Raw genomic sequence first — 23,299 nt, 5'->3', positions numbered from 1 at the left:
TTAGATGATGATTACTATTTTTACTACGTATACTATTTTTATTATTGTTGACGTCACAATATTTGTGATAATCGTTAATATTGATATTATGATCATAATCACTTTCACCATAACTAATATCAATATCATTTCTATTATCATCATTGTTATCATCATCTTTATCACATTCAACATTAAATTCATAATCATCATCGTCATCCATGTTATCATCATCATCATCATCATCATCATTTTATCGATAAAGCAAAGTTATACTCCTATAGCGTAGCGTCTTCAGTGTCAAAGGGAAAGTCCATTCTGATAATTATAATGTCTCTGCAATACATTAATGTGTGTAGTCAATGTTTCTCCATCCTTCTCTAAAAGATCATGGCTAATAATAACCATTGAGAGGAGACATAGAAACATTGATTACACCGCATCATAGCATTGCTGCTTATTTACACACACACTTGGGTAAAGAGTGTGCTGAGTGGATCTAATTGTTTAAGGATGCATGGATCGAGCAGAGCTTGAACTCGCTGTTTCCCTTCTGAAAGTCCACAACATTATCCACTAACCAAGTGCTCTCACAATGATAACCCATATCCCCTCCCCCACGAAAGAAGAAAGAACGTATACCTATAACACAAACTAATAATTTTTTTTTTTTTAAGAGGGAGCAAATGGCCCTTGAAGTCAGCATCACTCTATAAAACAAATGAAAAAAAAAACCCACCTTATTTACAGTGTAGATATGAATACAAAATGGACTATGTGCCAGCTTTCGACAGATCTTATACCTTATAACAAATGTGTATAAAGTCTTATTGTCTTTAAACTGTGACCACTCTGTATCATTATTCTTTCGTAGAGTGATTTTCTCTTTAATGGTATACATTTTCTTACCCCCGTGTAAGAAGAAAGAAAAAAAAAATGTCCATTACATCTATTTCGATAAAATATGTTTGATGAATGTATTCAATCCTCACGCCACTATCATTTCAAGCACACGCTTACGATATGTGGTCTGATGCATTTTCACCTTATAAACATTCCCTTTTATCTGGCGTTGTTTATCATCGTTGACAATATATTTGTTGATTATGTTTGCACTGTATTTTTTTTTTCCGTCGGCAAGTGTCGGCAATGTTAAAAATGTTATTGATTATGTTATTTTCTATTGAAAATGGCAAAACAAAATATTATTCATGATGTTATTTTGAATCGAATTGATGAAAATGCAGAAAAAACAAACAAACAACATTTCTCAAAGATTTTCGTATCATAAACGTTTTGCTATATCTGCAGTGGTGAGTTAACTGCCTTGGTTATTATCTTCTACATACAACACCAAACTTAATTTGTTTATCATGCTGTAATGCCAAGGTCGTGTCGAATTAAAACCGCTCGTGCCCCACATCGAATCCTCATTATAGTGACAGTGATTGTCAAATGGCGAATCATGGTAAAGTTGCAAGAAGGTCACATGAAACCCCAAAGTCAGTTTTTGTCATTTATTTTTCTATTTCTTTTTACTTGTTTTTGTTTTAGGGGTGGGTAGGGAGGGATGGGTTTGGCAGATACGACAAATTATTGACATACATGTACATGTAATTACAAACGTAGCCCAATCTGGTGCGTGTTTGACCTTGCGCGTAGTGGCAAGCTATAAGATGAATGGTTGGATGACGGAAAGGGGGCGGTCCTTCGATATTACCACGGTAACAAGCCTCAATTTTTTTCCTTTCAACTGTTTTTTTTTTTTCTCTCACAACGATACAAGGAAGTGCTCAAAGTGCCACACGGGCACGGGGCAAGTATCAGCACATCGGCGTACTCACCGAAGTTGTGTCTGGCAATCTCGAACTAAAATAGTGCCAATTTCTGTGTGTCGCTCCGTGATGGTTGAACGAATACACATTTGTACAGTCATCGAGTGTGGCTTTCTCGCTTCTTTCAGAAGATAAGTTTGTTGAGCTGGTTTATTTTTTTCCCGGTCAGTTTTCCATAAAGGTTATTGAAAGTCTATGGAAATAATCTTCTACCACTTTTAGAGCTGGATTGTGATGCTTCTGTGACAATAATAGGTGGACTTTGGAAAGTAGCCAACGCTCTGGTTTCTTCATGCTTGGGTTGCAGTTTTCATCATGATGAAGCGGCTGTGTGGATTTATTTTCTTCTTCGCTTCTCTGATGAGTAGCTCCAGTAAGTACTGTACATTATCCGACTGACAAGTTTATGTGGGAGAAGAAGGAATGGATCTCAGTGAAATGATAAGTGATGATCAGCCATAAAATTCACTTGTCTTTTTAAGCTTACGTAGATGTCGAAATTGTTGAAGTAAACGAGCACACATACACACGTAATATAATTATTGGCGGAATTCTACTTCCGTATACTTCTCGAATCGCATTGCTTGAAACTTTTACAAAGAACTTTTGATAAAAAGGAAAAAGCACACACATACTCACACAAAAGTACAAAGAAAATGAAGACAACGAAAAAGAACAACAGAAGTAAATAAAACGCAATGCAAAGTGCAAAGAAGGAAACTTTCGTAAGAGGAAACAAGACGCTCTATGTTTATGGCTTTGAGACTTGAGATTGAGAGTGATTTTATCTCGCTACCGTCTCTCTTTTCTCTTTCTGTGCCTGTTAGGCCTACTCCCTGAACAGCTTCGTCATTATAGTATTCAGTTAGCTATAAATTAGTTCTCCTATAAGCATCACATTTGATGCGAAGAGTTCACCGTTTTGTAAGAGTATTGTGACATGCAATTACTCATAGTTGCTTGGTTGGAGGGAGCTTATTCCATTCTTATTTAGAATCTCTCCGTCCATTCGTTTATCCACTCATCAAAAAGTTATAGGTTTGTTGCTGAATACAGTTTTTCATCAAGGTATAAAATAACCTGTGATTTATCTCTCCACATATCCATCATAGTGTCTCTCTCTATCCATGTAGTACAATGTTTTGTCTGTCTTTTAGTAAGTGCCTGTATTCGCCTGTCCAAAATGGCCGACACAGCATCATTTCATCATTATATAATAATGTCGCTGCATGACCATACATCTTAATGATGTTCGAGAGTATAGGTTACTGAAAATAGTTTTTAACGTGATACAATATGAAAGCATAGCCATCTGACCATGGCACTGAAATACGATACAAACTACGAAGTCTCTATTGTGCCATGCAGGATGTGAAGATGTCACCATCATCAACTCGACCCCGCTGGTAACGGCCGCGAAAACTCGCCTCGAGTGTCTCGACGTCAGCGGCCAACTCCAAGCCAGCCAGCTCACCATCGAGCGGGTGGAACCCGAAGGGGCGGCCCTGCCGGCAGCCGCCGCGCCTTCTACGATAGATACTTCAAGACTCGAGGCCGCGTGGGACTCCACCTCGGCCGAGTTGCGCTATGGCGTGTTTTCGTGTCATGGCACCGATGCAGAGAAGAAAGTGATGACGATCAAAATTAAAAGAGAAGGTGAGGATGAATAGTCACTGTTGAATTAAATAAAGGTCGAAGGTCAAAGGTCGATCGTCGATCAGTATGATTACTGTTATTATGCATATGAATACATACATACATACAATAAGAATATTCATCACCGGTCACCAGAAGCATGCCTGATAAAGTCGCAGACTTATACAGAGGGGGAGGGGGGGGGGGGGGAAGGGGGGAAGGGGGGAAGGGACCATGATCAGGCAGAAACATAGTGCGAAGAAACACCAAACGGTGGACTGCACTAAACAATGACTTATGGAGGAGGAGGAGGAGGAGGAGGAGGAAGAGGAGGAGGATGACGACGACGACTCCGAGGAATAAAAAGACATTCTGTCGGACTTTCGAAGGCTGGGAACTGTTTTGAAATTCGAATCTTGTCGGTTACTAGAAATAGTGTTTGATTAGTGTCTCGAACGCCTCAGCTGTCCAAATGCCTTCTTTCCTGAACACTTTGCTATCATACGCTTGACTGCATCGAAACATCATGACCCCATTTTCTTATTATTGCGTTTGTCTGGTGGCAGGATTTTTTCCTTTATATTCTTCAAGTTTCTGTGAGGAAACTTTGGAAAATAAAGTGAGCAAATGACATTTTTTTTTTGGTATAATGTAATTTTTGGAAGAATGTAGAAAATTCAATGTTAGAAAATCAATGTATGGAGCTTTCACCAAGCTTCCGTTGTGGCGAGTCACACAATACAGCTGTGTATTACACCGATATAATGTGAGTTTGATAATCATTCTTGTATCTATTCAATGTGCATCGGGGAAAATATAATAAGCAGACAATAAAACGAAAGCACGCTATTGAAAAGAGACCAAAGAGAGTATCCCTAAAAGACAATGACACAGCAAATCGCGATTCAAGTTTGTAAAGTTTGTACAGGACACTGTATAGGCATCACTCCTCAAAAATAATTTCTTTCATTCTTATAACTCGTCTTAACATGGAGGCTAATCTGCTGATGAAGTATACATAGAACCACAGGGGAATTGACAAAAAAAAGAGTTACGGATTGGGTATTTCTTTAAGCATCTTCGTGTCACTGCCATGAACTGGCTTCAGCGTAGTGGTAGAGTGCGGCTGCCCGGTAAGCAGGATAGGTAACGCGGGATCAAACCCCAGGCGAGCTCCTCCTTTTTCACTTGGTGTTCATAATGATACAGATCCAGCATTAGATCTTATTCACGAAAAATAACAGCAATATAATGAAACCTTTGTAACTACTATCACTCCCAGAAAAAGTCCCTTCATTCTCACAAAAATACTCTGTTATCATACTTAACGAAGATTCCGTCGGGCTCCGAGTGAAACTACATATTTTTGCTATTAGGTTTTAATCACTCTTGCTCTTTCATCTTTTGCGCATTCCAAAAAATAAGCCATATTAAATTTTGTTCTATTAACAATTAATTGTTCAATCCGATCCTCATTGTCTGCAGGGTATTTTTCCTCGTTAAAAATCGACACTAAAACTTCACACATAAACGTGTCATACGTTCCTGAATTTCTCGTTGGTACGCGAGTGTTTGCCAGAAAGAGAAACTAAATTGCTGAGATCCTATATTAGTTTCATAGTCCTGCACAAATGAGTTTCAGTAGTTCCTATTATAGCTCTAAAAATAAGTGTTATTCCTATTCAGCACGTCGGTCTATTTGTTTTCATTATGGGAAACTTACAGTATATTTGATCGAGGTTTAATGTCACCGGTGGATACAAAAACAATTTCCAATCAGCGGGGATAAGTGAGTTTCAGTTTATATCGCATACGCTTAAAGTGGTATAGATATTCAGTTATTCAGTCCTTGCATGCATATAAATGCATAATTTGAATACGAATCACATAATTTCAGTTTCCTGTAAGTTAGTTTGAACGGTTCTCACATAAACTTCTGCTTTGCTTTTATTTTGATGAGATTAATTATCTCAAAAATTAAGAAAAATTTGGCTGAGAGAAAGATTTTGTCAGTGTTCACAAAATAAACAGACATGCGTACAAAAGGCAACAGTTTCAAAAGTTTCTGAAGACCACATGCTATCGCGCGCCAAAATGATATTGTCCGTATTTTAAATTTTGATGCTGTCAGAATGAAAGTCCTGTTTTTGGATGTGCTATGACAAATTTTAATCCGTTAGAATTGGAAAGATTGATAGAATTTACTCTTTTTCTGTCTGAAGCAATCTTGTCATTTTTCATTAAAATGATGCGTAGTAAAGCTACCAAGCTACGTCCTCTTTATGACTGTGGTTTTCAAAATATTTTTTGGCATGTTTTTAAAGCATTTCCATCAATTCAAACAGAGTTACAATGCAAGTGCTCGACACGAATTAAGCTATTTCCAAGAAAGAAACTAAATACGGCAGGAGTTTACATGCCAGCGGGACAATTAGAGAGAAACAGACAGAGAACAGTAAAGACACAGAATTGAGACCATCCAAGTTCTCAAAGACGCAATGACTTTTTCACTAAAACCTTTCGAGATGAATAAGGAGTTGTTTTTACTGGCTGCCGGTCTTTGGTTGTCTTCAATCAGTCAGTGGCAATTCTAAGTTGTCCCGTGACTCTTAAAACGCTATGTAAATATTGGACTGGTTTGATTTCATCAGTGGAGAGTGTAAAGCTACATGGAAATTATGGTCCTAGCAGGGTTTTTTTTTTCAGGTTTGAAGATAAGATAACATTTCTTTAAAAGAAGTGGGTTACAAGATCTAAAATTACCCGCTTCTGCTACCCTATAGACGAATGACCAATAACCTTAAAGGCAATGCGTAACTTTGGCCTACATCGTCACCCTATTTGAAGTATAAGTACCATGGGTACGGTACACTTCATAAAGGACGTTAACGAGTTTCACTTTCTTTAGGAATTTAACCTATCGGAAATTTGTGAGACCTATTTTTACTTCCATTGACTGTCCCTAAAGGGAACAACGTGAAGATTAGCATCATTATTCGATTGCTTTATTTTGCTGGAAGGTCGGGTTTCATCAGAAAAATATGACTTCTCTATCGATCATCGCTTAAAACCGCCTTGTCGTGCGGATAAAACAAAATGGCGGCTTATCCTCGTAGTATAAACACATACAGCTGTGCCACCCCATGCACACGTAAGCACACACAAACTGTATAGGGCCGATTACAAAGGAATATTTCATTGTGCACAGATAGCTCGTCTTTTCCTTCTCACGGAAATGTCTTGGTGTGATAGCACCAGTTATACACCGCGGTGCTTCCGTTGGATAAGGATAGAGGGGTGAGTAATGGCTGTACCTGTGTTTACGCGTACATCACTGCTCTTTCTTTTTTTTATTTTTTTTTTCTCCCGATGAGTCTAAGCGTTGGTAGACTCTATCCTGGTAAGCTCTATCCTGCAACTCTGAGGACATGCAATAATAATAGGTACCGTCTGCAGCATGATAATGGACTTTGTTGGTATACTCCTGAAATCTTTTTGTATTGTGTGATATCACCTGGGACTTGTTTTCATCTTCTTGTACTCCTTTTGCTTGAAACGCGTTTAAGATGGCAATTTGAAGTTAAAAAAAAACACAAACAAACAAAACAAAACAACAACGTTAAGTGCATGGCTAGTGAGAAAACACGAAGATTTGATTTGTGATTTGTGTCGCAATTAGACAGACAAGATAGATAGGACGGGCAAGATGGAGATGACAACCCAGCCATCAATGTCGGTTGCTTAGCAACGGCATACTGGGATACGCATTGCTCATTGGTGGAGAGGGCTAACAGTGCGCGTAGATGAAAAGAAATCAGGGCTAAGGGAAGTAAAGGAAGACTGAGGAGAAAAATGCTTGAAATAGGAGGATTTTTTTAAAAAAAGTATGTAGCACAGAGGAGACAGAACAGTATCAATAAATACACACGAAGATGTAAAGGACCAATGTGGAGAGGATAGTCAGCATTCTCAAGTAGGCGAAAAGTTTCGATAGGCTATTTGTCTGGGAGTATAATGAACCATATCACTGCTTTCGCATCAAAGATGACAAGGAGGAAATTATGCTCCTCATGTTTATGTTCATCATACAAATAAAAATAGTACTATATGTTACACTGTGTACAAATTCTACAAAGACAACATGCCATTTCTGGAGGCTATATACCATTGCAATAGACAAGTTGATAGATAACAACATTTTCTATCCGTTTGTCATTGTGTTATAATCTGCCATGTTCACTTCTTACTTGCGATAAAAACTGTAGCGATTTCTATCTACAGGCACACACACACACACACGCACACACACACACACAGACACACACAGACACACACACACACACACGCGCGCACACACACACACACACACACACACACACACACAAGAAAAATCATGATTGAAGGGATGGTTAAAGTTTTGCCTGAGATGGGGATTCATATTAACTTTTGGAAAGATAACTTGAAACCACTTATATGAAATATTAAAGAGCCTACGATTACATAAGAGGAATTAAAAGTTTATATGGTGAAAACCTGTTCAGATATGGCTAAGATATCCCACAACAAAGTAAAACAAAGTCGTCCCAATAAAAGGTAGGACCCACCTTTTATTAGGACCTCTTTGTTTTTGGATTTCTCAGTCATTTCAAAGTCAATTACCATACAATAAACTTTTAATACCTCCTAGAATTGTGTGCTCTTTAATAATTCATAATGAGTGGCTTCTAGTTATCTATCAAAAAGTTATAATCTGAATCCCAATCGTAACCAAAACCACAACGTACCTATAAAGCACAGGTAATTGCAGCAGCAGTTCCCGGCACTTAATATACCTTGTAAAAAGGTCATTCGTGTGGACAGGTGTTTACGCTGCTAGATTTGAGCAGACGATTGAACAACAAATGGCGGTTGACGGCCTTGCACGACTTGTAGCTCAGCGAAGATGTCACGTTCATGGAGCTGCTTTCTACCATTGAGTGTTGTTGCGAAGAAAGAATAATACTAAAGCGGCAATCTTGTCATCATTAACATCATCATAAAAAACAATAACAGGAAGCAATTGCTTTGTCTTTTGTTCATTCTCACGCAGGATGTATTTTAATAGCATACTAATTATGTGGTTATGCCAATTTAAGCAACATGTTATAAGTATAGACCAAAATACTCAAAATCTTCATTGTTTCGTTTCGTTTTTTGCTTTGTTACATAATTCCGCCTTTTTTATAGCTAATTTGGTAACTTAAAACTTGCCTGAGCTTTACTAGTTTAATGATACTTTTCATGATTTAATTGGAATAAGCATTTGATTACAATTACTTCCAGTCTAGTAATTTATTATAGTATATAAATATTGTTATCTTTATTATCATTATCATTGCCAGCGCCAGTATACATCACCTTTATTACCACATAATCATTACAATAATTCCATGTATAGTAGCAACGTGTGAAGCAGGTAAAGTTACTAAAATCTTCATGAAGACTGCGCAAAATCGATTGTAATGCTCTGTAACGCAAAGGTAATTTAACTCAATGATTATTGAGACCAGGCGCACTAACCCTGTCAAGAGAATCTCAATGTCTCAGAGGTAACTGGATAAAGTGCTTATCAGACAAAGTGTCAGATCAATTCTGACTATTACAGGAGTTATAGTGTCCTGTTGCCAGGTTATTAATTAAAAAGTGCATGGCACAACCTTTTGCTTCATCCGTCAGGTCAGTCGCACATAGGGCGAAGTGGCCGTTGCAGACGTCACGAGTTCCCAATCGATTTCGCGTTTGAATATTCTCGCTGCTTCCAGAGCCGTGACCATGGCGATGGGTGATTCATTTCGAAAGAGGGTTAAAGATTACGTTTTACACGCGGTGTGTAAACAGGTCAAAGGCTAATCATTCCTGAAGAGTAAGAGAATAATAACAACAGTCTCTAATCCTCTCCCATTAGAGCGAAGAAAAGCACCGCTCTTTCAATCACCATGACTAGAAAACGAAAACAAGTTCAATTAAGAAGGGAAAGACGATTTGAACTGACATAAAAAAAAAATTGTGGACGTGCATGTTTGCTCTAACAACCGCAAACCCAACCTTCATGAAAATACCTGTGCTGAAAGTTCATTTACGAAGCACAAAGGAAAAACAGGCTTGAGCAGACGTAGTAGACAATGCATTATTTGGAGACGAACTTTTGAGTAAGGTGTGTGCGTGTGTATTGTGTGTGGGTTTTTTTTTTCTATAAACTTGCAGGAAAGGCGATTTTGCGACAACTCTAAATAGGCGAAAATAATACACTATTGGTCCCTGTCAATCTGCAGTCTGTTTGCACTTTCATGATAAATCAACTTTCAAAACCAAAACTTGCCTTTTATTTGGAAAGTCTGATAAACCAGTTTGTTTTTTGTTTTTTCTGGAGTGGCCAATCTGCACCTATACACATGTATAACTCATTATTGCAAGTATAACAAAAAGTATAAGAAGTATAGGAGACAAGACGCAAGTGTCTTTCATTCACGATTAGTATAACGCATCGTCAATGAGACTGATGTTTGATGACGATGACGAAATTCTTCAGACAGGTTTAGGTTTTGTGTGTGGTTGTGTGTTTGTGTGTCTGCGCGATCGCGTGTGTGGGTGATAGTGTTTGTAGATGTGTGTGTGTGCGTGTTTGTGTGCGTGCGTGTGTGTAGGTGTGTGGATATGTGTTTGTGATTGCTTGTGTGTTTTGATTTATTGGTCCACAGGTGTGGCTTGTAGCGGAGTACCTTGTTGAATGTGTTTGCGTTTGTTTTTAAGTATACGTAATATTGTACTCTGCGACAAAATAATGTCTCAAGCTTTGTTAAGGGAAATGACCGTTGACTTTGCGGTGACAAAACAAAATGAAGTGAAACAAAAAGAAAATAAACTATAAAGGAGGCGAAAACCCACTTTTGTACATCCTTGTGGAAAGAAAGAAAGAAAGAAATGTGGTGTTGTATTCCCATCCAGGAAACGCATCGAGTGGGGACGTCTTGGAAGGATGCCAGAACAAGTGCTGTATATTCATATCCAACGAAGATTACGCATGATATTGTATTAAAGGCTGATAGAATTCAGCTCTGTTCTAAGTTAAGAAGCTAACTGATTGAAATCATAAATTATGGAAATGATGGTCATAGTGTTCCTTTTGGCTGTTTCGGTGTCTGCCGTAGTCCACTTGAAGTTCATCGTGAAACCTTGGGTATGGTTATACAAGTCCTTGTTCCTCGCAATTTGAGAAGCAGCGATACCTACATCCCATACCCTGCGCTCCCCATCACCTTTTTCTTTCTGTCCGGCTGTCTGCCTGTCTGCCTCTATCTATCTATCTATCTATCTATCTATCTATCTGTCTATCTATCCATCTATCTATCTATCTATCTATCTATCTATCTATCTATCTATCTATGTCTATCTATCTATCTATCTATCTATCTATCTATCTATCTATCTATCTATCTATATATATATATATCTATCTTTTATCTATCTACCTATCTACCTATCTATCTATCTATAATATATCTCCCCTTTTCACTATCTGGCATTCTTTCTTATTCTGCATGCTTCATGGGTGATGTAAATCCAGAAGGCTAAACATGTGCAAATAGTAGTTTCCATAATTATTACCTCTTAAAACTACCAATCATAGAGTTGTTTTGAGATGGCAAGCAAGCAAGCAAGCACACACACAATGTTTCCGTTTCGTCGAGAACACGTTCGTATATATCCCGAGTAATAACATGTCACGAACATAGTTAGTGACAAGAGTATCAAATACTTCTTCACTTCTTCATTTCAGTATGCAGTTCGAGCTTCATGTATATCTTTTCTTCTTTCCATAATCATTTGTAAGTACCATCTGAAAGATTTCCGATATTGATGTGTGCATGTGCATGTGTGTTTTGTTTTATCAAATTTACTTTTTTTTTTCTCGTTAGAAAGAAAATACAATGACATTGAAAGTTGTATACATTACTATTTTATCTCCTCGCTGTCACGTGATCGTCCTTAATTGAAATAATATTATGAGGCCGAGTGGGTGTTGTATATGCAGTATAGTTATTAGGTCTTCATAAAAGACAATACGATACGTTTGATATCAAAACGCGGAGTATTAGACCGAAACAAAAAGCAAATTCATATAATTTTCCTGGATTCTCCTTTCCCATTGCGGGATAGTGGAATTTCGATTGTCATGCTAATGTTGTCATTTGTTTTAATCAATGGTTATTCTCATCACACAGTCAAACGACATAGTATTGATAATAGTGATATGTGAAATAATATAATGTCCTTATGACATGTGTAAGAGCAATAAACATCCGTACATTTTCATTGTCTTTGCAGTAACGGAAATGACAGATGTCTATAATTTCGTTGTTTTCCAGGGTACAATGTTCATCCGATAGTCGCAGACATTTTGCGGAACAACTAAATAAAGATCCATTCGAGTGAGGCATTTGCCCAATGTATGAAACTGCTGTGCAATCCTTTATCAACTGTTTGTCTCACTCTTTGTTTCTGGGTGTCGTAGAGCACTGTTGCCGTGTATGTCTATATTGGTAAAATAACTTTCCATGATTTGGTGTAGTAATACCCACATACTGGGTTTCATGTCGGATGATTTGCACGGCCACCGTCTAAGAGGAAGCCCTGCTAAAATGGGAGAAAGAGACTTGTTTCCAGATCCCTTATGATTTAGAGGGGGCAACTGTAATATCCGTAACTGAACAATAATCAATTTCCTACGACAATATGTCGAAAATAATAATGACCAATGATACATGAGGAAAGTATATGTATGCATAACTTGTTTCATTTCCAGACTTGAAGAGATCTGTCCCGCATCACAATGGTCATTAGTTCCTTGTTTCAATCAGGAACACTTCGATAAACTTCGATAAACTTACCACATGTTTATATTGGCATCACATGGGTATTCAATGCTTTTCCCCCTAACAGATATAGACTCCTGATACATGCCCTATATACCGATTGATAAAATCGGAAATGAACTGAAAAAATAGTCAGATTCAGAGAAAATGCACTTTCACTTGACAAAATGTGAAAGACAGGATACTTGCTCGCAGAGTGAGGTCATTTTGTTTTGTTTGGATAATGTTTTCCCTCCTTTGGCGAGCGTAAGACTGCAGCGTTATGCATATTATCAAAGAAGAATGCCTTTTGTTATCTTTCGTCATTCGGGTTTCATTCCTGTCACGACAGAGATTATTGCGCCCACAACGACCGCCATCTTCCGTTAAAACTGAGTAATTATGCTCTACACAAATTGATAAAGGAAGAAATTCCAAAGTATTAGCCTTGTATATCATAGTGTATTCAATGTTGATGTAGAAAAAGAAAGTGTTATCGTGTGTATGCATGGAGCACGTCGGACTCAGCCGTAATATACCACGTTCTTTTAATAGATGTGTGTGTGTGTGTGGGGGGGGGGGGGGGTTAAAAACATACGTGTAGAAAGTCTAGACCTTCACCACCCTATGTATTTGATTTAACATGCCATTCCCAATTTCCAAGCTATGAAGATTTGTAACCTTACTCCTTTGAATATATCAACTTATTATTGTTAAGAAAACAGGCTGATGCACATTATGACTTCATTCATGTTCATTCAACTTCATGACTTCATTCATATCAATTTCATTCATTCAAGATATCAAATCGAAAATATCGCCTGATGAATGTATAACAGCGTGTAAAATAAGATATAGGCTCTGATACTAACATCTGTTTAACATATTATCGCTTATAAGATATTCTATAATTCATAATACGTTCATATCCATTTCTGAATCGCTTTCAATATTGTATCACATCAAGGAGAGACGAAGAATGAAGGGTGTATGGCTACATTATAAAATATTGTAATCGACTGTCATTTCATTACGTTTCGTAATAAGATTATGAAAGGTGTATTTATCTAGACCTACTGTAAATGATTATCATTATGCTATAACAGGGAAACCGGAAAAAAAAAATTGGCCTCTATATTCTATGTTTAGAGATAAGAACTGTCGAAAGAGTCAGATAATCAGTAGTAAAAAAAGAACCAGATCGATAAGATTCAAGTGCGTAACAACGTTAAAAAATTCACCTTTCAGGTTTTCTTGCTACGACGATGATCAACTTGCAGAATATTCGTCTCGAGCATTGTTTAGTGTCAAAGCTCACTGTGAGGGAAGGGAGAATGGAAAGTGGAGCATGTCTTTTTCGTTAATGATCATTTGCAGGAGATCAAATCAATGTTCGCTGCTTCTTATCATGACTGGCTTCATACACACACGTCACGAGGAACCGTGAAGGCCCATGAATGTCGGACTCTGGTAAAACTAGTTCACGGTCGGAGTCAATGGTCTAATGATGATGATGATACTGTGATGCAAAAATCTGACCACCAACGCCTGTATCAGCTGCCCGAAGGATGAGTAAAACAGATAAGGGTTATTTTACCTGCTGTTCAACAAACCCGTATTGGCTTTGGCTAATGTCCTTTACAGGCGGCGAGGAGAGACGGAAAGGTTATTTCTTGGTCGTTCGTTCTTCTCCAGATTGCCATTTGATGTGCGAAATGGAAAGCAGGCCGAACCATAATTTTGAAATAGAAAAGACCGAGAGGTGGTTCAGAATACAGAAATGACTGCAGAATAGTTATTCCCGTAGAACTAGAAGTACAAGCGTCGGTCTCACATTCATATATTTATAAAGATGCAAATCAAAGATATGGATGGAAATTAAATACATATTCTACGTGATAGAACAGACATTATCACTCTTTAAATACAATGTTGGAAACAACAATCGGATTTCAAAATTCATAATATAAAATGTGAGATTTTCACATTTGTGCACAAACTTAAGGTTCAGTTCAATTCAAATCAACAAAAACAAATGTTATATGATTAATTTCTCTCAAATTCTCTCTTGCTTAGATACTGAATATTCAATCTCCCCATCTCCTTCAAGAGCGTGTAATATAATGTGTGTTCTGTTTTTTTTTGTGCCATTGTAACTAACGAATATAGTTATGTTCCTATTTTATGTGAGTGTCTATAAAGCCTATAGGAGCCTCTTCTCAAGTTCTCTCTTCATTTCACATTAATTTCACACAAAAATTAACTTTCATACTGATGGTGGAGTATTGTGTTTGAATTCATTTTTGCCTATTTTTCATTCAAAATGGAAGAGAATCAACGAAACGAGAAACTAAATATTATTATCATGTGCAAGTTTAAGATCTCTCTTCCTAGTGGGTCTGTAGTCTTTAATGGACAGCCCATTCTCATGTCGCCTTGCCGGTCGCACTCCCTGATTACAGTCACCCTGGTTATCCATAGTCACGTGTGAATGCTGTAGAATTGGTTGAAGAAAAGACGCAGGTTCAAGGAGAAGAACTTCCTTTATCCCTTGATCCGATAATCCGTTACGCCTTTGATATCCGTTTATAAGATACTATCATGTTCTTACTTGTCTCACCACGGATATCATAGATGGGAGAAAAACAATACAGCACAACATTGAAAACAATAACAACAAACATTTAATGTTACCATGCACGAACAGAAAGGATGACTACTCAGCAAAAAATTCTATACGTGACAGCATATACGCGCGAGTACTCATTGACGTATTTGCGATCAATGTTTTGTGTCTGTGTAAAGTCAGTCTCTACAATGAATTAAGCATGTTAAGGGCAAAAACTGAATATCAAGCGCACTGGAGCATATTTGTTATTGAGAAGAGTATGAATCTGCATAATCTCGTTCTCAAAACTTGCCATATAAGCCAGTGATTCTCAGCCAGTGTTCCGCGATGTCTCCCCAAAATAAAAGTAGAACAGATTGTATTCGATCTTCACAACTGAAGTAACTGGACCTTAAACTCTTTGTAGGATCCAAGGTGGGCCTCGGGTTATAAAAAAGGTTGAGAAGTGCAGGACATAAACCATGTTATCCATAGATAAGTGGTTATGCTGTTTCTATAGATATCAGTGGATTGATAGATTGTATACTTTTTATCTTCATCGCCAAATCGTCTTGAATCTCTTTCAAGGCGATGCTGACCTTTGTTGTGTCTGTCAACGAAATTTGTCAATGCCCAGGCACATGACACACTACGCACGGTGTGAACACTGTGACATTAAATACACACAGTCAAAGAATTGTAATCGCTTGTAGGCCTATGTATCTTCCTTCAACCTGTCGCAGAGTAAAATCTCTGCAACTAGATTGGTCGACTGCGCAATCACGTGACATTCACTAAAAGATACTATTGCACTCTTACGCGGGTAAACTGACGATATCTCTCGATCAGCAAACGCATACACAAAAGACATAGGTAGATAGACTACACTCTGAGTAAAGAAAGACAGAACAGTTCGATTGACGGAAAACATAGATAGCTGTCTGTTTACCTCATTTTGAAATGTTATCATCTATTAACTTATTGTGACGGAAAGAAGTTTGTGCCTTCATGGAAAATTTAATACGTACCCACGTAACCCAATCGTTATGTGTAAAGTGAATGACGGAAAGACACATCAAAACAGGAAAGTATAGGTGTATCGTACTTTCACGGGAACATGATAACATTCTGTAAATATAATTGATTGATAGATCATGAAGATGAAAGAGTTTTTCTCACATCCCAGTATCAAATATATACGCTCTCTGTGTTATAAGACTCTATTTACACGTGACTGTGCAATAAATTCGAAATGAACTGGATTCACGTCTGAGCTGTAAACATACTTATTTCAGCCTTTGTGCTTTATTTTACACGAACATTCAATTGTTTTTAATATCTGCGAAGGAAAACAAGAGAACTGAATCCCTACCCAACTCAACTCAAGACAAAAAAAAAAAAAGAACAGGAAATAGCCACATGAATTTGAATGATAGTGCCTACGTGCATCCTGCTTTCAAGAAATTATTTTTCTTTACGGAAAACAACTAAAAATAATTACTCTTGTTATTCGACTGCTATGTTGTCGTCTTTCGTCGATTCAATCCTGTTTGATTTCTTCTTCCAGACAAAAGGGGAAGTATGGCAAAATTCATGTTCCCCCAACAACAAAAAATAAATAAATAAAAATAATCGGGGTTATCCCACGACGTCGACAACCACGAGTCAATACAGCCAACGAATCTTAGAGTCCATGAGTTCGACAACACTATATAGACGAAAAAGGCCCATGAGTTCGGCACTAGGTAAAAGCAACCCGTAAGTTCGACATTACAACACGGGGCTTAATGTGTCAGTCTCGTGGGCTTTGTTTGCTTAGTGTCGAACTCGTGGGCTGTATGACTCGTGAGTGTCGAACTCGTGGCGTGCACCCGATCATACCTTCAAAACTTTTCACTTTAATTCCATATTAAATGCAAATCATATCTTGCCAAACGATGTCGTTGTTGTTGCTACTGTTCCTGCTGCTGTATGACTCGTGAGTGTCGAACTCGTGGCGTGCACCCGATCATACCTTCAAAACTTTTCACTTTAATTCCATATTAAATGCAAATCATATCTTGCCAAACGATGTCGTTGTTGTTGCTACTGTTCCTGCTGCTCGTATTTGTTGTTGTTTTCTATGAGATGTGATATTTTAACTGGAGATGAGGCATTACCTAAGCAAGTTCATGTGTAATGTGTAATAGCTGAAAATATTTCAGTATATCTCTCAGGTAACAGAAACCCACTCTTATTAAATAACCGTAGGGAAATTTCATGCAGATATTATTTCAGCGTCATAAAACATGGCACTTGTACTGTGATTCGCAGCATCTCTTATATTGGAAAAAGGTTAGGTTGAACTGGTTTAATTCATAAATCTAAGTAAATTAAAAAAAAAAAAGAATCAGAAAATTATATGCCCAGCTGAGAGAGAATAAAAAAACTTGAATCTTCCAGAATGTGTTAAAACAATTTATACAACCGTAGCATACAATGGGTCCCTCTTTTTCTTTTTAAGGTAATTTTGTCAGGTTGATATAAGCATTTGCCTTCATATTCGTTAAATTGCGTCGTTCGAAAAATAATGAATATTCACAATCTTTGAAACAGGTGCTTGATGTTTCATTGAGAAAGTTTTTATTGTACTTTGGTAAAATTATTGCGATTTTCATACCTACAATGCTTTGTATATTGAGGGTATCGATAACAAGTGTTATAAAAAATAACAAATGAAGACAGAATTAAGAATTAACCTATTTATCTCCATGTGACACTAAACAACCAACCATGACAACACTGTTTTCTTGAACAGAAAAATTTATCGGAAGAAGACAGTACAATCATTTATATTACATCCTGATCAAGTTTGTGAATGCGTGTCATTATAGTTTTCTCTTGTTTCTCGTAATCTTTATTGTTCAATCTACTCTTTAATTTTCTTGTTGTTCTCGATTTTGTTCCAGCCTTAGTGAAGCCAAACCAGTTCACAGTGACTGCCAGTCCCGGGGACGCTGTAAATGTATCAGTCCAGTTTATGCACCACACGCGCATTCCTGACTACCTCGTCTGGTCCCGGAATGGAACGCCCCTCCCGCGAAACGCGACGCGGTTCGGGGTCTTCGAGTACTACACCATTCCTGAGGTTACAACCAGTGACGCGGGAATCTACCGCGCCCACCCGCCCAACGACCCAGACCAAGGGGGCTACACGCGTCTCATCGTAAGAAGTAAGCACGGCTGTCGGCAAAATAATCAAAGGAATGTTTAATGATGTTATTCATTATAATCATTCATCATTTATTCATCACTTATCTATTTATGTATTTATGTATTTACTTATTTATCTATTCATTCATCCATTTATCTAATGTATCTATTACATTATATATACAGTTTATTATCAAATTCATAGTAAAACAATTATCCATATAATTGATCTTCTTCTTTTTTTTGTACATAAAAACTGAAATCAAAACTTGATATATCGGATTTATGCAAAACAAAGAGAGGATGATAATGATTTGATAGCTCTTTTTCTGCTTTAGAAATGTCATTTATTTAATCAAAATCATAGTAAAATAATTATTATCCATATAATTGATCTTCTATTTTTTGTACATAAAAACTGAAATTAAAACTGATATATCGGATGTACGCAAAACAAAGAGAGGATGATAATGATTTGATAGCTCTTTTTCTGCTTTAGAAATGTCATTATGTAAGATTATGTTTGGCAACAGAAGGTAAAATGCAATGAAGATTTTTACTCAAAATCACGTGTTACACAAGCAACCAATCACGTAACAAGAGGTCTTCATAATGTACATGTCATAAGACTGTGGAAATGAAGAATTACAACATTTTGGCATTTTTAGATTCGTCGTGACTTCGCTAAAAGTGATATCAGTGTTAACTAAGAATCTCACAAAAGGTGCATGGGTTTGAGAAAATTATCATTTTTGTCTTTTAGGTTGTTCAGCGAACCTGTGGGGAGTTGGATGCACCAATGAATGCCCGGCTTGCATGAACCAAGGGGTGTGCGATGATGTAACAGGGGAATGCCTTTGTCCCCCTGGTTTTAAGGGAGAGACCTGCGAAACAGGTAAGTTAAAAAGATGCAGCTGCAATTAGGCGTGGCGATGGTAATATGCGTGAATGAAGACGATAATCTGAAAGTTATATGGAATGAAAATGTGGCATTCGTTGTGTATGTGTGAATGTGAGTGCGTCTGGAAAACTGACCTGGGCCCCATTTCATAAAAGTTGTTAGGATGGCAACTCTTGCTGAAATGGCAACTTCCCATAGCAACAGCCAATCAGGAAGCTGGATTCTCGTCGTTGTCATGACAATTGCCATTCCAGCAAGAGTTGCTATCTGTCATGAACATGCATTTATACAAAGGAGGTGTGGCCTGTGTGGCAGATGTGTAAAGGTCAAGATGGCTCGTTTTCGAGTGACGCTAGGACCATGCCGTCCGAGGAATCCAGAGGGAGGAATAAAGTTGTTATAACTTTAAGTTTTCGTGTGATGGTGAAATGATTCCGTGTCACGAATTTCCCTCATTCCGTAATACTATCATATCAACTTTTTATGAAACGGGGCCCTGGTATACAGACTACGTATTGAAGGTTGTATTCTTCCAGGGCTCTTTCAATTCATTTTAATTCAATTCAATAGCTTGTTTACTTTCATCATCAAAAAAGAAAGAGAAAACATGGTTCAAAGCGGTACAAGTTGTTGATTTGTCTTTCATTCATCTGATACAGAGGGCTGAATGGAATGTAACCTTCCTTGTTTATATTCTTCGAGTCAGAGAGAGAGAGAGAGAGAGAGAGAGAGAGAAAGAAGGAGAAGAAGAGACAGGACATGACTTTTACATAATTATTTTCTATTCATGAGAGTCATTTTCATATCTCTTGTGATACCAATTCTTCGTATAGTGTTATTCGTGTTTTATATATTTACAATCCATTAAACACTTCGTTATTTCAAAGGTTCATTATTCCGAAGGTTGGTTATTCTGAAGGTCCGTAATTCCAAAGGATTATTGGTACGCGTTTTTGTTTTGTTTTGTTTTTTTCATCTTTTTCATCTAACGAACCGCCGGAATAGCGAAACTTATTTCCATTCCGGATTAACGAACTTCTATGTATATGGAATCCATGTGTTTCGTAATAATGAACCTTTTTTTTCCATTTCCGGATGAAAGAACCTTGGGAATAACGTACACCACCAATTTCTCTATCCCCCTCACCTACCCCCTCCCCCCTCCTCCACCCCCGTCGCTGACTTCCTCGCCTTCTGAATTTAGTACTTCAGTACTTTCTTATGTATGGTTTTGTTCTCTCATACCTCCTTGGTTGTACTGATTGCTTGGTGAACTTTTATTGCAGCATGCGGCCCGAACCGTTTTGGGAGTGACTGCGAGTTTGAATGCACGGGCAGTTCCTGCAGGTACATGCAGTTTTGCCTCGGTGACCCCTTCGGGTGTTCTTGCGCTACCGGATACGCCGGACTGGCCTGTGACCAGGGTAAGTACTGAATAATACACCTGCCTAATACATGCATTGTATGATGTGTGCTATCAAGCGCCACGGTAAATGTCATTATTTCCAACAATCTCTCGTTCTTCCACTCTCTCTTTCCGCTCCTTCCCTATGTTCCCATTCTCCTCCTCCTCGTCATAATAATAATAAGGTCTTATTTATCCAGGGTAGCCTCTTCAGTGTTGCCACTGCTCTACCAGAGGGCCCTGCCATTATTATTACCCTGGCGTTGCTAGGTACCCATTTATATACCTGGGTCGAGAGGGACATGGTGGGTAAAAACATCTTTTCCAAGGACGTAAACACTGAGCGGGGACTGAACTCGGGTCCCCTTGATGCATGGAGGCGGGAGTCGTATCCGCTATGCCACAGAGTCTTCTTTTATTCTTTAATTCCCTCCTCCTCAAACTCGTGCTTGCATCTGGTACTATCATAATGCTCCTAACTGTAATCAACCACTATTCATGGTATTTATTAGATCTCGCAATGATGATGAAGTTATTATTTGTTTTTTTTTTTTGTAATTCTTTGATTAAATGGTCTAACTAAAGAACAAACAATTTAATTCTTTGTATCTTTGATGTAATAATATCAAAACAACAGCAGTTTGGAAAATTCTGATAAAAGCATAATTTTTGACTAACGTCCAGTCCAAAATAACTTCTAATAACAAGAGCTTTCAAATAGATTGTGTACATGTTTTATATACTGAACTACAAGATTACAATGTTAATGCGTGTTTTACGTCCAATCCAAAATAACTCCTTCAATAACATGAGCTTTCAAATATATTGGATACATGTTTTGTATACTGAACTACAAGATTAGAATGTAAATGGGTGTTTTTACCTTTAAAAATATATAAATATTTCCACTAAAACAAAATCCCCTCATGGAACTTTTTTTTTTTTTTTTTTTTGCAGACGTACATATTCCCCGTAAGTTCGTATCTATATAATATATAATAATCTATTCAACATAATTGCATTATTTTATAAACGACAGTTGCCTTTACTAACACCATACTGAAGAAACTATAGCAATGTATAAGGGTAATAGGAGTGTACTCATGGCAAATAAGAGAGAGAGGGGCGACAGAGACAGACAGACAGACAGACCGACAGACAGGCAGAGAATACACATTTGTAGATGAGAGGGAAAAGAGAGAGAAAGAGAGATCCGATAAAAAGTAGGACGATACCACAGCCAACCATATTTGTTACGATGACTGTAGAATGTGAAGACCTATGATTTTTTTGTTGTTTTCAATTTGTGTGTTTGAGCGATAAGTTGTGTAGTCATCTGCCCGGCCATCTGTGCGGGTACTGAGCCAGTTGTGTCTTCACCCCCGTCATCTGCAAAACAAAACCCCAAAACAATTCGATGAACGGTTTCTAGATATGTGATTTCCGATCACGTTTCCTCTTAACTGAATAGATCAAATCATTTCCTGCTCAAAATATGATTTTTTTTTTTTAATTTGTTGAAACAATTAGAATGATTTACCAGTTTTTCGAACGAACAATTGGTTTAACACTGCCTTGATGCGTTAAACGTGCGGTAATTATCGTGTTTGTTCCGCGGAAGATTTGATTCCAATTTCAGGTCAAGATAATGTAGGCTTGCATTTCCGGCAAGAGTCGTTGCCTTCGTGGAAAATATTTGCGTGTCCTTCAACGAATGTCATTTCATGATGCAAAAACAGGTGCTCATACATACATCAGACTTAATTGTTCCTTCAAATATGTATGTTCTTCTTCTTCAGACAATGTTCAGTTCTATTCTTCTCTGCGTTGGATTTGTTGGGTAAAGATGCCGCTTGGTACTTCGAGTTTTTGGTTTCCATTGAAATCGGAAAACAAATTAATGAATTGTGGGAGTTAACAAAAACGTGTCTGAGAAAGAGTGATGGTGTATCATGAAACACAATGGCAAATTAGACAAGCAGATGAAATGGCATAGCATTCCAATTGGTAAATTATTCATTAATGTATAATACAATCACAGTTTTGCCAATGATTCAACAGTTTTTTATTATTTTTTTTTCTTTTAATGTCTGAGTAGTTCAAACTCATTGACCATTTATAGACTCATATGACTCTTGTGCAGGTTATAAAACAAAAGATTTTGGGGATACGATTAAGACTAGTGATACGCGTGAGACAGTGACATCATCAGCTAGTGTAATTTGGATATCTGTTTTCAGTATCATTTCCTGGAAAACAACAACTATGAAACTTGAACATGCCATGGCTGTCACAGCCAAATTGACAATACCTTTAATACCTTCTGTTTTTCATCCATGATGTCTGTGATAGTTAAAAATGGTCAAATTGAAAAGACATTGTTCTTGATTATTCACTTATTCATGAGTGTGTGTTTGCAAGTGTGATAAAGAAAGGGGCACCTGCAAGGGATGGAGGTTTGGTTGAATTTCGAGTTGGATATTTTTTCCCTCTTTTTACAAATACAAGACGCAACAACGCCGAGGTGATATATCGGGTTTCATTGTGTGTCCGCTTTTAGTACGCCTTATTATTGTCACTGCTTCCAGCTTATCTCGGCCTCGCAATGGGCGCTGCGCAGGAAGACAATGCCCCCAACTCACTTCCGGGTTGAAAGTCGTGTCGTAATCCCGAATCCCCTCTGCGTATATGTGTTTGTATGTTTAGCTTCTTCTCATAACTTTCTTTTTCTCTTCTACTCTTTGATGTTATGTTCAACTGATGATATATCTCTCGCAAAACTCTGCATCTCCTTTCAGTTATTCACACACAATCCCAATTTCAGGCACTCCAAAAAATGGCTAGTTAGTCGTA

At 37.6% G+C, this 23,299-nt stretch overlaps 1 protein-coding gene across 1 annotated transcript in view; it reads left to right on the top strand.

Moving 5' to 3' along the window:
- Nucleotides 1–2,116: 2,116 nt before the first annotated feature.
- LOC140237128 (angiopoietin-1 receptor-like) overlaps nucleotides 2,117–23,299 on the top strand; it is a 61,203-nt gene continuing 40,020 nt past the window's right edge. The window contains exons 1-5 of the mRNA XM_072317071.1: nucleotides 2,117–2,187; nucleotides 3,183–3,470; nucleotides 17,897–18,160; nucleotides 18,904–19,035; nucleotides 20,328–20,465. Coding sequence (XP_072173172.1) covers nucleotides 2,130–2,187; nucleotides 3,183–3,470; nucleotides 17,897–18,160; nucleotides 18,904–19,035; nucleotides 20,328–20,465 — 880 coding nt within the window. The 5' untranslated portion in view covers nucleotides 2,117–2,129. The remainder of the gene's footprint in view (nucleotides 2,188–3,182; nucleotides 3,471–17,896; nucleotides 18,161–18,903; nucleotides 19,036–20,327; nucleotides 20,466–23,299) is intronic.

This window comes from Diadema setosum, chromosome 13, assembly GCF_964275005.1.
Source record: "Diadema setosum chromosome 13, eeDiaSeto1, whole genome shotgun sequence".
In the NCBI taxonomy this organism is placed as follows: domain Eukaryota; kingdom Metazoa; phylum Echinodermata; class Echinoidea; order Diadematoida; family Diadematidae; genus Diadema; species Diadema setosum.
This window is presented reverse-complemented; position numbering and strand designations above follow the sequence as displayed.